The sequence below is a fragment of the Polyodon spathula genome, chromosome 18 (assembly GCF_017654505.1).
Source record: "Polyodon spathula isolate WHYD16114869_AA chromosome 18, ASM1765450v1, whole genome shotgun sequence".
In the NCBI taxonomy this organism is placed as follows: domain Eukaryota; kingdom Metazoa; phylum Chordata; class Actinopteri; order Acipenseriformes; family Polyodontidae; genus Polyodon; species Polyodon spathula.
The window spans coordinates 35,781,841-35,795,435 of NC_054551.1; the positions used below are offsets into that span (position 1 = coordinate 35,781,841).

General features: G+C 52.3%; 1 protein-coding gene across 4 annotated transcripts; it reads left to right on the top strand.

Annotated features, from left to right (window-relative positions):
* The first annotated feature begins 115 nt into the window (after positions 1-115).
* Positions 116-13,453, top strand: LOC121330985 (glycosaminoglycan xylosylkinase). 4 transcript variants are annotated; one of them, XM_041278044.1, is made up of 10 exons: positions 116-539; positions 703-1,004; positions 5,355-5,455; positions 7,438-7,873; positions 9,209-9,295; positions 9,823-9,932; positions 10,482-10,653; positions 10,906-11,097; positions 11,727-11,786; positions 12,526-13,453. In XM_041278044.1, the coding sequence occupies exons 4-10, from the start codon at positions 7,497-7,499 to the stop codon at positions 12,755-12,757; spliced, it is 1,230 nt and encodes a 409-aa protein (XP_041133978.1). In that variant the 5' UTR covers positions 116-539; positions 703-1,004; positions 5,355-5,455; positions 7,438-7,496; the 3' UTR covers positions 12,758-13,453. The 4 variants fall into 4 exon arrangements, with proteins under 4 accessions (XP_041133978.1, XP_041133980.1, XP_041133977.1 ...); XM_041278043.1 differs by lacking the exon at positions 116-539 and having other exon boundaries at positions 710-1,004; positions 5,358-5,455; XM_041278045.1 differs by lacking the exons at positions 116-539; positions 703-1,004 and adding an exon at positions 1,299-1,395.
* The last annotated feature ends 142 nt before the right edge of the window (positions 13,454-13,595 follow it).

Consider the following 13,595-nt stretch of genomic DNA (forward strand, 5'->3'; position numbering starts at 1 on the left):
AGTATGCTTTACAAACCTCTCGGAAATGTGTTTTTCCCACGGTAGCATCTTCTCTCTCATTTTTAACGCGGTTGCATATGAAGTAGCGGGAGCAGCGTTTACAGGACTTGTTTTCCAGAAACATTAGCGCTATTTACATGGGAGAGACTGTCCCGCTTCATTAGTCATTCGCTTTTCGACGAGGATCACGAGTTCTTCACTTATCCATATCTTCTGGATAACATTTACATTACAATAAAACTCAACAACCTAATTCCGGAGACTTTGAACCTAAAATTAATCGCCAAAGTGCTGTTGTAACCTGCTCCCGCACTGGCTTTTCACGGAGTAACGTTTTAAATGATCCCATGTACTCTACCCAGAGTTGGTGGCACCGCTGTTTCTAACTACAGTAGTACTCCGTGGAAAGGTTTTGCGTGGGGGGACCCGCTGGCTCGGCGCTTAGGACTTTTTCTCAAAGCGGGAATCGTTTTTACCTGAGCATTTTTCACACTGGTTTCCAATTGTTACGTCGGGTTCACAAAGTTAAGGCCGGCTAGGTAGGTTGTTAATGAATAACACTGTGTCAGTTGAAAATGCCACTTCTTTCTTTTTACTGATATATAAATGCATACGTTACCCAGATGGTAACTAACTAACTAACTAAATTAATGCAATTAAGTATTTTTTTAATTTTGACTGTGTTCCCATTTTTGGTAGCAGGTGTTGCAGACGGCCCATATGGCGGGCCGAGTCCACGGTGTGTAAGCCGGACTCCAGGCGCGTCTCTGGCGCTGTGGGCAGCGTGGGCTGCAATCGGTGCGCGTCTCTCCGGTGTGTGCGTCTTTAAGAGAAGGGGCGGGGGCCCACAGGGCGCTGGAGGAGAGAGACGGAAATATACGACAGCAACGCGAAAAACAAAGTAGTGTCCTTCATAAATCCGGTCCCTTCAACGAGAAAATAAATACATGAATAAAAACCAAACGGGAGAATCTGCATCCAGACGCGTGACCGGCTGAGGCGAGGTAAGAGCTATCGACGCAAACCCGGGTGTCCTGCATGAAGAATAAACATCCTAATGGGAATGAATAACACGATCGTGCGTGGTCATGGAAATGAACCGTTACTATAGGAACTGCTTGTGAAAAGAAGGAAAGCATGCCTCTGTTGCCAACACAGAAATAAATAAAGATAATTATCAGGAGAGCTCGCCCGCGACTGTCTCCTGCAGCGCTTGTTGTTGTTGTTGTTGTTGTTTTGTTGTTGTTGTTGTTGTTAGTAGAGTAAACGCGCAGTAGTTATTACAGTGAAAATGAAAGGTCAGGGTTGAAATGGACACACTCGGAAATAAACAGTAACCGCGCTGCTGTGACAGTGAGTGGAAATCGCGGGGTGCAGCGATCCTGGATTAATTGGGTAAGATACGCGGTCGCTTTATTCGATAGCATTGCAAAGATTTGATATGAAATCCAAATGAAGCCGAGATATACGCTGAGGGCCTGGTGAAAAGCCCCGAGCAGCGACCGGAGGGGTTGATGTGGGGTTCGGGAAGAGACGCGATAGGAAAGGTCGAGGTTCCGGGGGACGGGAGGCCCCTCTCTTCATCAGCACGGTTCTCAGGGACGGGTCGTGTTGGCTCCCATTTTAACAGACACGGCGGCTCTGAAGTGATGAATTGATGAATGAATGGCTGTTCTGTGTGGGTGAGGCACAGCATGCCTGCGTGGCTGCTTTACAATTACAGGCGGTGTAGAGAGGGGGAGGGGGTGTTCTTAAAAGGACAGGCTTACATATTACAAATATAGCGGCAAAAACAATACTGTGCGCATTAACTCACTGCAAAAATAAATCAATACGATGCCATCTACACTTTAAAACATGTTGTAATTTCCACTGCCCTGTGAAATCCGTGCCACCCGTAGTAATATTCCAAAGAGACGCTTGGAAAGCTGGCTTGATTGTGATCAGCCTGGAAGGTTAATATTGCCACGCTGCTGAAGATAGTGGAAAGCACGCCTAACCGTCACTGTGTGCCAGCCTGCAACACGCCAAAGCAGCACCACAGATTTACAGCGGTTCCGAGTGCCTTTATAGGGACGTTAACAATCACTTTATTTTAGACCTTAAGGACTTTAACCCACAGTTTTCTTGTATCATAATGCGTTTTCAAGCTACAGACTGTAGAACCAGCGTCGTCCAGGGATGGGAATAAGACTCAGATTGCATAGCAGTGTGATCTATTCCTGGTTCAGTAAGACACACCTGAGCTCGTTGCTTCTACACTGTGCCTAATCAAGCTCGTATTAAAACCTGGAATGGGTGGAATGGCTATGCAATAGGAGTCTTATTATATGAAGCACAGCCCATTGGGAAGGACCATCATCTGCGTGCATATATATATATATATATATATAATATATATATAATATATATGTGTGTGTGTGACGGGGGTGTATTGTTTACATTCTGTTAAGAAGGAAGGAAGGAGAGGGGGAAGAACTGATTGTGTGTCAGTAACACTTATTATGTAACGTGTGTTGAAATGCTTTGGCAACACAGGATCACTCCTGTCATGCTAGTCAAGCCACTTGAGAGAGAGAGAGAGAGTGAGTGTATCATGAAGCTAGTGACACGCTACACCCTGAGTAACATAACTGCATACATTGCTGTGTATTGTTTGCAAGGGTAAGGAGTTAATAGACACAGAGGCACAGACACAGAAGCGCTCTGCTTTGTTCTTCGCTTGCGTTTGACCCCTCTAATCTGTTTGGTAATTGGGTTGTGGCATCTAGCTGAGTATATGCCGCTTCCTTTAACTATTCCAGCCCATAGTAAGCGCAGTTGGAGAATGAAGGCACTTGTAAGAGCTGGCGTGTCTGAGGACCTGCTGGGATTGCAGCACACCCCTGCTAATGGAACGGAATAAAGCAGCTAACATTGGATTCGTTTCCATTGCCGGAGGTGGGATAGGGTGCAGCATCAGTGAGACAACACCTCTGCTAGGGCTTGTGTTATCTTGCATGCACAAGGAGTCAATCTTTTTGTTTTCAATTGGCTGTTTCTAATAAGAGATGTGTAGATTGCATGCCAAGCTCAGTGGGGTTCAAATAAATCTCTGCCTCTGAACCAGAGCTTGTCATCTGCTGGGAAACCAGACTCCAATCCCTGTTGAACCCACATTTACATGCAGAGCTGTACAATCAATCACAGTACATACGCAGCCTGCAAGTACAGAACATCACGCAGCTGCAGTAACCCCTCCTCCAACCCTCTCCCTCCACAAGATCTTCTCTCTCGCTGACCTTCCCTGGAGATGGTTCTGATTCTCAGCATCACAGTTGGTCGCTATGGCAACCCCTCCTCATTCCGGGCACTGCATTCTGAAGCAGTGCAGTTTCACCCTTTCACACAGACACAGAGAGACTGTGACTGAGCCTGTACACTCCCAGCTACACACACACACACACACACAGACGTGTGACTCGGACGTGCGAGGGTCGATGTGTGTTCTCGTTGGTGTGTGTGTGTGTCTGACACACTGACTCGGACGTGCGAGGTTCGATGGTGCTACACACACACACACACACACACACACACACTGTGTGACTGAGCCTGCACGCTCCCAGCTACACACACACACACACACACACACACAGACTGTGACTGAGCCTGCACGCTCCCAGCTACACACACACACACACACACACACACAGAGACTGTGTGACTGAGCCTGCACGCTCCCAGCTACACACACACACACACACACACACACAGACTGTGACTGAGCCTGCACACTCCCAGCTACACACACACACACACACACACAGACTGTGACTGAGCCTGCACGCTCCCAGCTACACACACACACACAGACTGTGTGACTGAGCCTGCACGCTCCCAGCTACACACACACACACAGAGACTGTGTGACTGAGCCTGCACGCTCCCAGCTACACACACACACACACACACAGACTGTGTGACTGAGCCTGCACACTCCCAGCTACACACACACACACACACAGACTGTGTGACTGAGCCTGCACACTCCCAGCTACACACACACACACACACACAGACTGTGTGACTGAGCCTGCACACTCCCAGCTACACACACACACACAGAGACTGTGTGACTGAGCCTGCACACTCCCAGCTACACACACACACACACACACAGACTGTGTGACTGAGCCTGCACACTCCCAGCTACACACACACACACACAGACTGTGTGACTGAGCCTGTACACTCCCAGCTACACACACACACACAGACTGTGTGACTGAGCCTGCACGCTCCCAGCTACACACACACACACACACACACACACAGACTGTGTGACTGAGCCTGCACGCTCCCAGCTACACACACACACACACACACAGAGACTGTGTGACTGAGCCTGCACGCTCCCAGCTACACACACACACACACACACACACAGACTGTGTGACTGAGCCTGCACACTCCCAGCTACACACACACACACACACACACACAGACTGTGTGACTGAGCCTGCACACACTCCCAGCTACACACACACACACACACACACACACACAGACTGTGACTGAGCCTGCACACTCCCAGCTACACACACACACACACACACACACACACAGTGTGACTGAGCCTGCACACTCCCAGCTACACACACACACACACAGACTGTGTGACTGAGCCTGCACACTCCCAGCTACACACACACACACAGAGACTGTGTGACTGAGCCTGCACACTCCCAGCTACACACACACACACACACACTGTGTGACTGAGCCTGCACACTCCCAGCTACACACACACACACAGAGACTGTGTGACTGAGCCTGCACACTCCCAGCTACACACACACACACACACACACACACTGTGTGACCGAGCCTGCACGCTCCCAGCTACACACACACACACACACACACACACAGACTGTGTGACTGAGCCTGCACACTCCCAGCTACACACACACACACACACACAGACTGTGTGACTGAGCCTGCACACTCCCAGCTACACACACACACACAGAGACTGTGTGACTGAGCCTGCACACTCCCAGCTACACACACACACACACACAGACTGTGTGACTGAGCCTGCACACTCCCAGCTACACACAGAGACTGTGACAGAACCTGCACATTCCCAGCTACACACAGACACACAGAGACTGCACACTCCCAGGTACCCACAGAAAGACTGTGTATAACACACACACTGAACTGGGCCAGGCTGGAGTCTGTGGGGTCACACAGTGAGCAATGTCATTGTGTGAGGTAGTGAAAAGACAGCGAGAGAGGTTCTGTCTGTTAGTTATATCTGGTGAGCCTCCCGTTCTCACCTGCCTGTGATCTTTTCCTCCCGCCCCTAGCAGAGAGAGACACCACAGTGCCACGTCAGAACTGCCACGCCCTGATCCTTACCTCGCCGTTCCTGATCTCAGCAGACCGACTGACTGCCTTTCTCACTGAGGTAGGAGAGCGACAGACAGACAGATTGATGCAGTTACAGTCCAGCCCAGTCTCCAGTGCTTACTGTCTATTCACAGAGCAGTTACAGTCCAGCCCAGTCTCCAGTGCTTACTGTCTATTCACAGAGCAGTTACAGTCCAGCCCAGTCTCCAGTGCTTACTGTCTATTCACAGAGCAGTTACAGTCCAGCCCAGTCTCCAGTGCTTACTGTCTATTCACAGAGCAGTTACAGTCCAGCCCAGTCTCCAGTGCTTACTGTCTATTCACAGAGCAGTTACAGTCCAGCCCAGTCTCCAATGCTTACTGTCTATTCACAGAGCAGTTACAGTCCAGCCCAGTCTCCAGTGCTTACTGTCTATTCACAGAGCAGTTACAGTCCAGCCCAGTCTCCAGTGCTTACTGTCTATTCACAGAGCAGTTACAGTCCAGCCCAGTCTCCAGTGCTTACTGTCTATTCACAGAGCAGTTACAGTCCAGCCCAGTCTCCAATGCTTACTGTCTATTCACAGAGCAGTTACAGTCTAGCCCAGGATCCAATGGGGGCGGTTTTGAGCAGGGGTTTGGTCCAGGAGGTCCATTCCAGTCAAGTTCTAAAGGAGTTCATTGACAGCTGACTCATTACTGTGGTGAACTTTTATAAAGGTGGAGCCTGGGCACACCTGCCAGCAAATGGAAGCTAACGCTACGGTGACTGGGTGGTCCAATGAGAGGGGCTGTGAGCTCAGCAACAGATGCGTGACTCGTCATGCTCGTTAGCAGTGAGAGGCAGTGTTATCATGTCAAACACACTTCATTAGGCAGGATTCCTTTCAGCAGGACTCGTTGGGGTAATTAGAGCCAGTAATAATTATTCAATCTCCTGAGAGCTGCTAATTGAAGCTGGCTTGTACCTTTGTGCGGGACGTTGTTCTGCATTTATTAAAGCTTAACGGAAATAAACGGGGGGCCTGTCTCTGTGTGAGTGCCGCTCAGCCTCTCTGCTCCTGAGCTGCCTGTCTCTGCGGGAGTGCCGCTCAGCCTCTCTGCTCCTGAGCTGCCTGTCTCTGCGGGAGTGCCGCTCGGCCTCTCTGCTCCTGAGCTGCCTGTCTCTGCGGGAGTGCCGCTCGGCCTCTCTGCTCCTGAGCTGCCTGTCTCTGCGGGAGTGCCGCTCGGCCTCTCTGCCCCTGAGCTGCCTGTCTCTGCGGGAGTGCCGCTCGGCCTCTCTGCTCCTGAGCTGCCTGTCTCTGCGTGAGTGCCGCTCGGCCTCTCTGCCCCTGAGCTGCCTGTCTCTGTGTGAGTGCCGCTCGGCCTCTCTGCCCCTGAGCTGCCTGTCTCTGCGGGAGTGCCGCTCGGCCTCTCTGCCCCTGAGCTGCCTGTCTCTGCGGGAGTGCCGCTCGGCCTCTCTGCCCCTGAGCTGCCTGTCTCTGCGGGAGTGCCGCTCGGCCTCTCTGCCCCTGAGCTGCCTGTCTCTGCGGGAGTGCCGCTCGGCCTCTCTGCCCCTGAGCTGCCTGTCTCTGCGGGAGTGCCGCTCGGCCTCTCTGCCCCTGAGCTGCCTGTCTCTGCGGGAGTGCCGCTCGGCCTCTCTGCCCCTGAGCTGCCTGTCTCTGCGGGAGTGCCGCTCGGCCTCTCTGCTCCTGAGCTGCCTGTCTCTGCGTGAGTGCCGCTCGGCCTCTCTGCCCCTGAGCTGCCTGTCTCTGTGTGAGTGCCGCTCGGCCTCTCTGCCCCTGAGCTGCCTGTCTCTGTGTGAGTGCCGCTCGGCCTCTCTGCCCCTGAGCTGCCTGTCTCTGTGTGAGTGCCGCTCGGCCTCTCTGCTCCTGAGCTGCCTGTCTCTGTGTGAGTGCCGCTCGGCCTCTCTGCCCCTGAGCTGCCTGTCTCTGCGGGAGTGCCGCTCAGCCTCTTTGCTCCTGAGCTGCATTAGAAGCACTCCTTTAGACTGAGGTGTGATTGCTAGTTTTTCATTTATAATTTGTATTGAACCGTTATTACTGTGTCTGTGTCTGGCAGGCAGGTGACATGCTCATGCACCAGGGCTAGACCGCGGAGAGGAGGAGGAGGAGGAGGAGATGAAGCTGAAGCAGAGGGTGGTCCTGCTGGCCGCCCTGCTGGTGGTCCTCATCCTGGCCAAGGTGTTCCTGCTGGACGGGGGCGAAGGGTCGGCTGCGAGCCGACAGGACCAGCGTGCCTTCCAGCGCATGGAGGCGGGGCTGCGGCTGCGGAGGGGGGCACAGCTCGACCACACCCTGCAGTCCCCCTGGGAGGTGGCGGCGCAGTGGGTGGGGCCGCGTGAGGTGTACCCCGACGAGACCCCCGAGCTGGGGGCAGTGCTCAACGCCATGGCGACGGGCCGTGTGGAGCGTGCCGACGTCGGCTACAAGGGCACACAGCTGAAAGCGCTGCTGGTGCTGGAGGGGGGACAGAAGGTGGTCTTCAAACCCAAGAGGTAAGAGACACGGAGTGGGAGCACGGCCGCTCACTTCTGTTATGGGTTAGTGCCACAGCAACTGATTATTTGATTATTCACACGGAGCTCTCCACAGAAAGCAGGGGCCAACAGTCAGGGGAGGGTCGCTGGGGCCGATCGGGCTGATTTACCATCCAGAGTGAACAAATAGCTGCTTGGGTTTGTGGTGATCGCGGCTTTAACTCTGTGGAGAACAGCGATCCACACAAACCCAAGCAGAAGTTTGTTCGCTCGTTTTACTTTTTTAATGGTAAACTAGCCTTATCAACACCACCAACCCTACCCTGATTGTCAGCCCCAGATTTCTGTGCAGTGATCAAAGTGAAGGGATGTCTGTCTGTCTGTCTCTCTCTGTGCTGTGATCAAAGTGAAGGGATGTCTGTCTGCCTGACAGTGCTGTGCAGTGATTAAAGCGAGGGGACGTCTGTCTTTCTCGGTGCTGTGCAGTGATCACAGTGAAGGGATGTCTGTCTCTCTGTGCTGTACAGTGATCACAGTGAAGGGATGTCTGTCTCTCTGTGCTGTACAGTGATCACAGTGAAGGGATGTCTGTCTCTCTGTGCTGTACAGTGATCACAGTGAAGGGATGTCTGTCTCTCTGTGCTGTACAGTGATCACAGTGAAGGGATGTCTGTCTGTCTGTCTCTCTGTGCTGTGCAGTGATCACAGTGAAGGGATGTCTGTCTGTCTCTCTGTGCTGTGCAGTGATCACAGTGAAGGGATGTCTGTCTGTCTGTCTCTCTGTGCTGTGCAGTGATCACAGTGAAGGGATGTCTGTCTGTCTGTCTCTCTGTGCTGTGCAGTGATCACAGTGAAGGGATGTCTGTCTGTCTGTCTCTGCTTTGCAGTGATCACAGTGAAGGGATGTCTGTCTGTCTGTCTCTCTGTGCTGTGCAGTGATCACAGTGAAGGGATGTCTGTCTGTCTCTCTGTGCTGTGCAGTGATCACAGTGAAGGGATGTCTGTCTGTCTGTCTGTCTGTGCTGTGCTGTCTGTCTGTCTGTGCTGTGCAGTGATCACAGTGAAGGGATGTCTGTCTGTCTGTCTCTCTGTGCTGTGCAGTGATCACAGTGAAGGGATGTCTGTCTGTCTGTCTGTCTGTCTGTGCTGTGCTGTGCTGTGCAGTGATCACAGTGAAGGGATGTCTGTCTGTCTGTCTCTCTGTGCTGTGCAGTGATCACAGTGAAGGGATGTCTGTCTGTCTGTCTGTCTGTGCTGTGCTGTGCAGTGATCACAGTGAAGGGATGTCTGTCTGTCTGTCTCTCTGTGCTGTGCAGTGATCACAGTGAAGGGATGTCTCTGCCCTTGTCTCAGGTACAGCCGGGACACCGTGGTGGAGGGAGAGCCCTATGCCGGGTACGACAGACACAACGCTGAGGTGGCCGCCTTTCACCTGGACAGGTACCTAACGGAGGAGGAGTGTTTCATACAACGCACCCTGTTTAACCAGACCCCCCCTTTCTTCATCACATCATCACACAGGAACGTATGGACTCCAGTCACTGGCTGACAGTGCCCTGTGCTTTCTCACGGGACTCTTTACATCTTCTCTGTTTAAACGGGGCTTTGCTTTTTTTAAATAAACTAATAAACCCTCTAAAGTAAGAGCTGTGGAAGGTTTCATCATGAACCGCAAATTCAATTTAAATAATCAAAATGGGCTTTAAAAAAACAAAACAAAAACAAACAGTCCTTGCCAGAAGCATTCTTCAAAGCAGTCCTTAAGCATTCAGAATAGCGCCCACTGTCCTATTAGAAATGTCTATGCTTTCCAGACAGTGAGGCTGCCTGTGCTGCTAACTAGCGCAGTCATTGGGATCCTTTCAGACTCGGTCTGACAAAGGTTTTGAGATCAGCCAGCTACTTGGAACCGGTGTGAATGGCCTCCTCTCATTTGTAAATGCTCTTCTGCTCTGTGTCTCATGCAGGATCCTGGGTTTCCGCAGGGCGCCCCTAGTGGTGGGGAGGTTCATGAACCTGCGGACAGAGATCAAACCCGTCGCTACTGATCAGCTCTTGAGCACCTTCCTGATGCAGGGTGAGAGGGCTGCATGCTACTCTGGGTCTGTGTGGAGAATGGGGAGCCATGCTTCTCTCTGGTACTCGGGGTCTGTGTGGAGAATGGGGAGCCGTGCTTCTCTCTGGTACTCGGGGTCTGTGTGGAGAATGGGGAGCCGTGCTTCTCTCTGGTACTCGGGGTCTGTGTGGAGAATGGGGAGCCGTGCTTCTCTCTGGTACTCGGGGTCTGTGTGGAGAATGGGGAGCCGTGCTTCTCTCTGGTACTCGGGGTCTGTGTGGAGAATGGGGAGCCGTGCTTCTTTCTGGTACTCCATGTGGTGCAGACGCAGGGATGGAAATAAGACTCCCATTTCATAGCAGTTTGATCCATTCCTGGTTTTACTGTGAGATTATTAAGACACACCTGTGCTTGTTATCTGTACACCCTGTGGCTAATCAAGCTCGTAGTAAAACCTGGAATGGGTGCAAATGCTTTGCAATAGGAGTCGTCTTTCCATCCCTGAACACACAAGACATTAAACTCAACTTAAAATAACACAGCAACTTTGAGTTTCTTCCTGTCTCCCAGGTAACAACACGTGTTTCTACGGGAAGTGCTATTACTGCCGGGAGAGCGAGCCAGCCTGCGCGGAGGGGGAGGTGATGGAGGGCTCCGTCACTCTCTGGCTGCCTGACGTGTGGCCCTTGCAGAAACACAGGCACCCCTGGGGCCGCACCTACAGAGAGGGCAAGCTAGCCAGGTGAGCTGGGGGTAAAAATTCCAGGTCTGTAGCCATTGATTGAAAGATACCAAGAAAAGCTGCAGGATTGTGGCTCTCCAGGACCAGGGTTGGCCACCCCTGCACCAGAGGGATGTTTTAACCTGGGCACCTGGATGCCACTCAATACATTTCTTCCTTGTCCATTAAAAGAGGATTACTTCTCTGGATCAGTGTGTGTGTGATGGATGTAACCGTGCTGAGTGAGGGGTCTTGGCTGTGTGTCTGTGTCAGGTGGGAGTACGATGAGAGTTACTGCGATGCTGTGAAGAAGACGGCTCCTTACGACTCCGGCCCGCGGCTCCTGGACGTCATCGACACAGCCATCTTCGATTACCTCATCGGCAATGCAGACCGCCATCACTACGAGAGCTTCCAGGACGACGGTGGAGCCAGCATGCTCATCCTGCTGGACAATGCGAAAAGGTACCAGCCCAGGGTGGGAACACAGCAGGGTTTCCCATTCCAGGCTTTACTACCAGCTTCATTAGCCCCAGTGTATAGGTAACAAGCTCAGGTGTGTCTCATTAAACTCAGTAAGCAAGGAATGGATCAAAGTGCTATACAACTGGAGTCTCCTAGGACCCCAGCCCAGTCTTCCCAGTGTCTAAACTGGGAGACTTGTAGGGCGACACCTGGGTAAATCTTAGAGGAAACTGGTGGCAACAGCTGAGTAGTTTGTCTGTTTCCTTGGTCATTAAAGGTTTTCGTACATTTGATTGGTTGTTTTGAAGTTATTGAGACTCTGAGGGTACCGGCAAGATTTTCCAAATTCTTCTTGTATTTCTTCTGGGTATCTCGCAAAGATTAGAGAGCGGGCTGAGGAATTCCTCCCTGTTCATGAGGAAATCACTGCTTTGCATCCTTAACACAACAGTGAGACGATTGCAATTCTATACACCCTTTTGATATCGGTGGCAAATAGTCTTTATAAATACAGTCCAGTGTGTGACGGAGCTGAAGACAGTGTTTGTATTATTATTACTTCGCTGGTGCTAAAAGCGGGTTTTATTGTTCTGGTTTATTGATGTCTGTTATGTTTGTGTTTATTATAGTTTTGGCAACCCTACCCAGGATGAGAGGAGTATCCTGGCCCCAGTGTACCAGTGCTGTATGTGAGTATCGCTCTCCTGCCCAGTTTACAAACCCTGAGACAATGTCACCCTGCCCCCCAGTCTCTACACTGACCCCCTCACTGTCCCCCATTCTCTACACTGACCCCCTCACTGTTCCCCAGTCTCTACACTAACCCCTTGCTCTCCCTGTCCTCCAGTCTCTACACTGACCCCCTCACTGTCCCCCAGTCTCTACACTAACCCCTTGCTCTCCCTGCCCCCCTCGCTGTCTCTGTCCCCCAGTCTCTACACTAACCCCTTGCTCTCCCTGTCCTCCAGTCTCTACACTGACCCCCTCACTGTCCCCCAGTCTCTACACTAACCCCTTGCTCTCCCTGCCCCCCTCGCTGTCTCTGTCCCCCAGTCTCTACACTAACCCCTTGCTCTCCCTGTCCTCCAGTCTCTACACTGACCCCCTCACTGTTCCCCAGTCTCTACACTAACCCCTTGCTCTCCCTGTCCTCCAGTCTCTACACTGACCCCCTCACTGTCCCCCAGTCTCTACACTAACCCCTTGCTCTCACTGTCCCCCATTCTCTACACTGACCCCCTCACTGTTCCCCAGTCTCTACACTAACCCCTTGCTCTCCCTGTCCTCCAGTCTCTACACTGACCCCCTCACTGTTCCCCAGTCTCTACACTAACCCCTTGCTCTCCCTGTCCTCCAGTCTCTACACTGACCCCCTCACTGTCCCCCAGTCTCCCAGTCTCCACATTGACCTCCTCTGTCTCCCCTCAGGGTGCGTGTGTCCACGTGGAACCGGCTGACCCTGCTGCGTAACGGTGCTCTGAGCGCGGCGATGCGGACGGCCATGGCGCACGACCCCCTGCACCCCGCGCTGACGGAGCTGCACCTGTCTGCGCTGGACCGGAGGCTGGAGAGCGTGCTGACCACCGTGCGGCAGTGTGTGGAGACACAGGGAGCCGAGAGCGTGCTGACCGAGGATCGCATGAAGCTCTCTCACTCCTAACCAGCAGGGGGAGACACACCGACCCACAACACTGGGAACTGCTTGTTCTGTTTAGACCCCCCCCCCTACCCACATCCCCCTAAAAACTCTGAGAAGTGGGGGGTGGAGGGGTTGGGAAGGGAGGACCTGCTGTAGCATTAATAGACTCACTTTTATTTTGAAAGTCTGGAAAAGTTAAAAACACTGAAGACCAGTGCTGTTGAGTTCACAAGAGAGGAGAACTCTGTGCAAAGATTAAAACCCGAGCCTGACGGTCGGGGTGTATGGGTCGACTTTTAACTGCATTTGCAAGAAAAGCCACAGCATGATCCACTCTGCAGCCAATGGAGCTGGGAGGGGCCGGCCGGTCTGTGTGCTCACATAGCTAGAGATGCACTGGAAATACAGCACAGGATCACAGTGGAAGAGACTGGGAGTAGCAGCACTGCTGTATAGTGTGGACAGCGGGGTCACTGCTGTATAGTGTGGACAGCGGGGTCACTGCTGTATAGTGTGGACAGCGGGGTCACTGCTGTATAGTGTGGACAGCGGGGTCACTGCTGTATAGTGTGGACAGCAGGGTCCTTACTGAAGCTGCTGATGGGAGGGGGGGGGGGGGTAAATCAAGGGTTGAATCTGGGATAATAATACAGAATGGGTCGGGATTCTTGCTGGGACAGAGCTGGATTTTCTTTAATAAATTGCTGTGTGACCTTTCGAGTTTAATCTGTGTTGTGTGTTTTAGGGATGGAAATATGATTCCTATTGCATGGCAGTTTCACCCAGTCCAGGTTTTACTACGAGCTTGATTAGCCCCAGTGTGTATAGGCAACAGGCTCAGCCCTCTGGGGTCTGGTGT

Coding starts and splice junctions, on each gene's coding strand:
- LOC121330985 (XM_041278044.1), top strand. CDS start 7,497: ATGAAGCTGAAGCAGAGGGTGGTCCTGCTGGCCGCCCTGCTGGTGGTC. Junction 9,296..9,822: donor GCCGCCTTTCACCTGGACAG/GTACCTAACGGA, acceptor TGTCTCATGCAG/GATCCTGGGTTTCCGCAGGG. Junction 11,787..12,525: donor CCAGTGTACCAGTGCTGTAT/GTGAGTATCGCT, acceptor GTCTCCCCTCAG/GGTGCGTGTGTCCACGTGGA.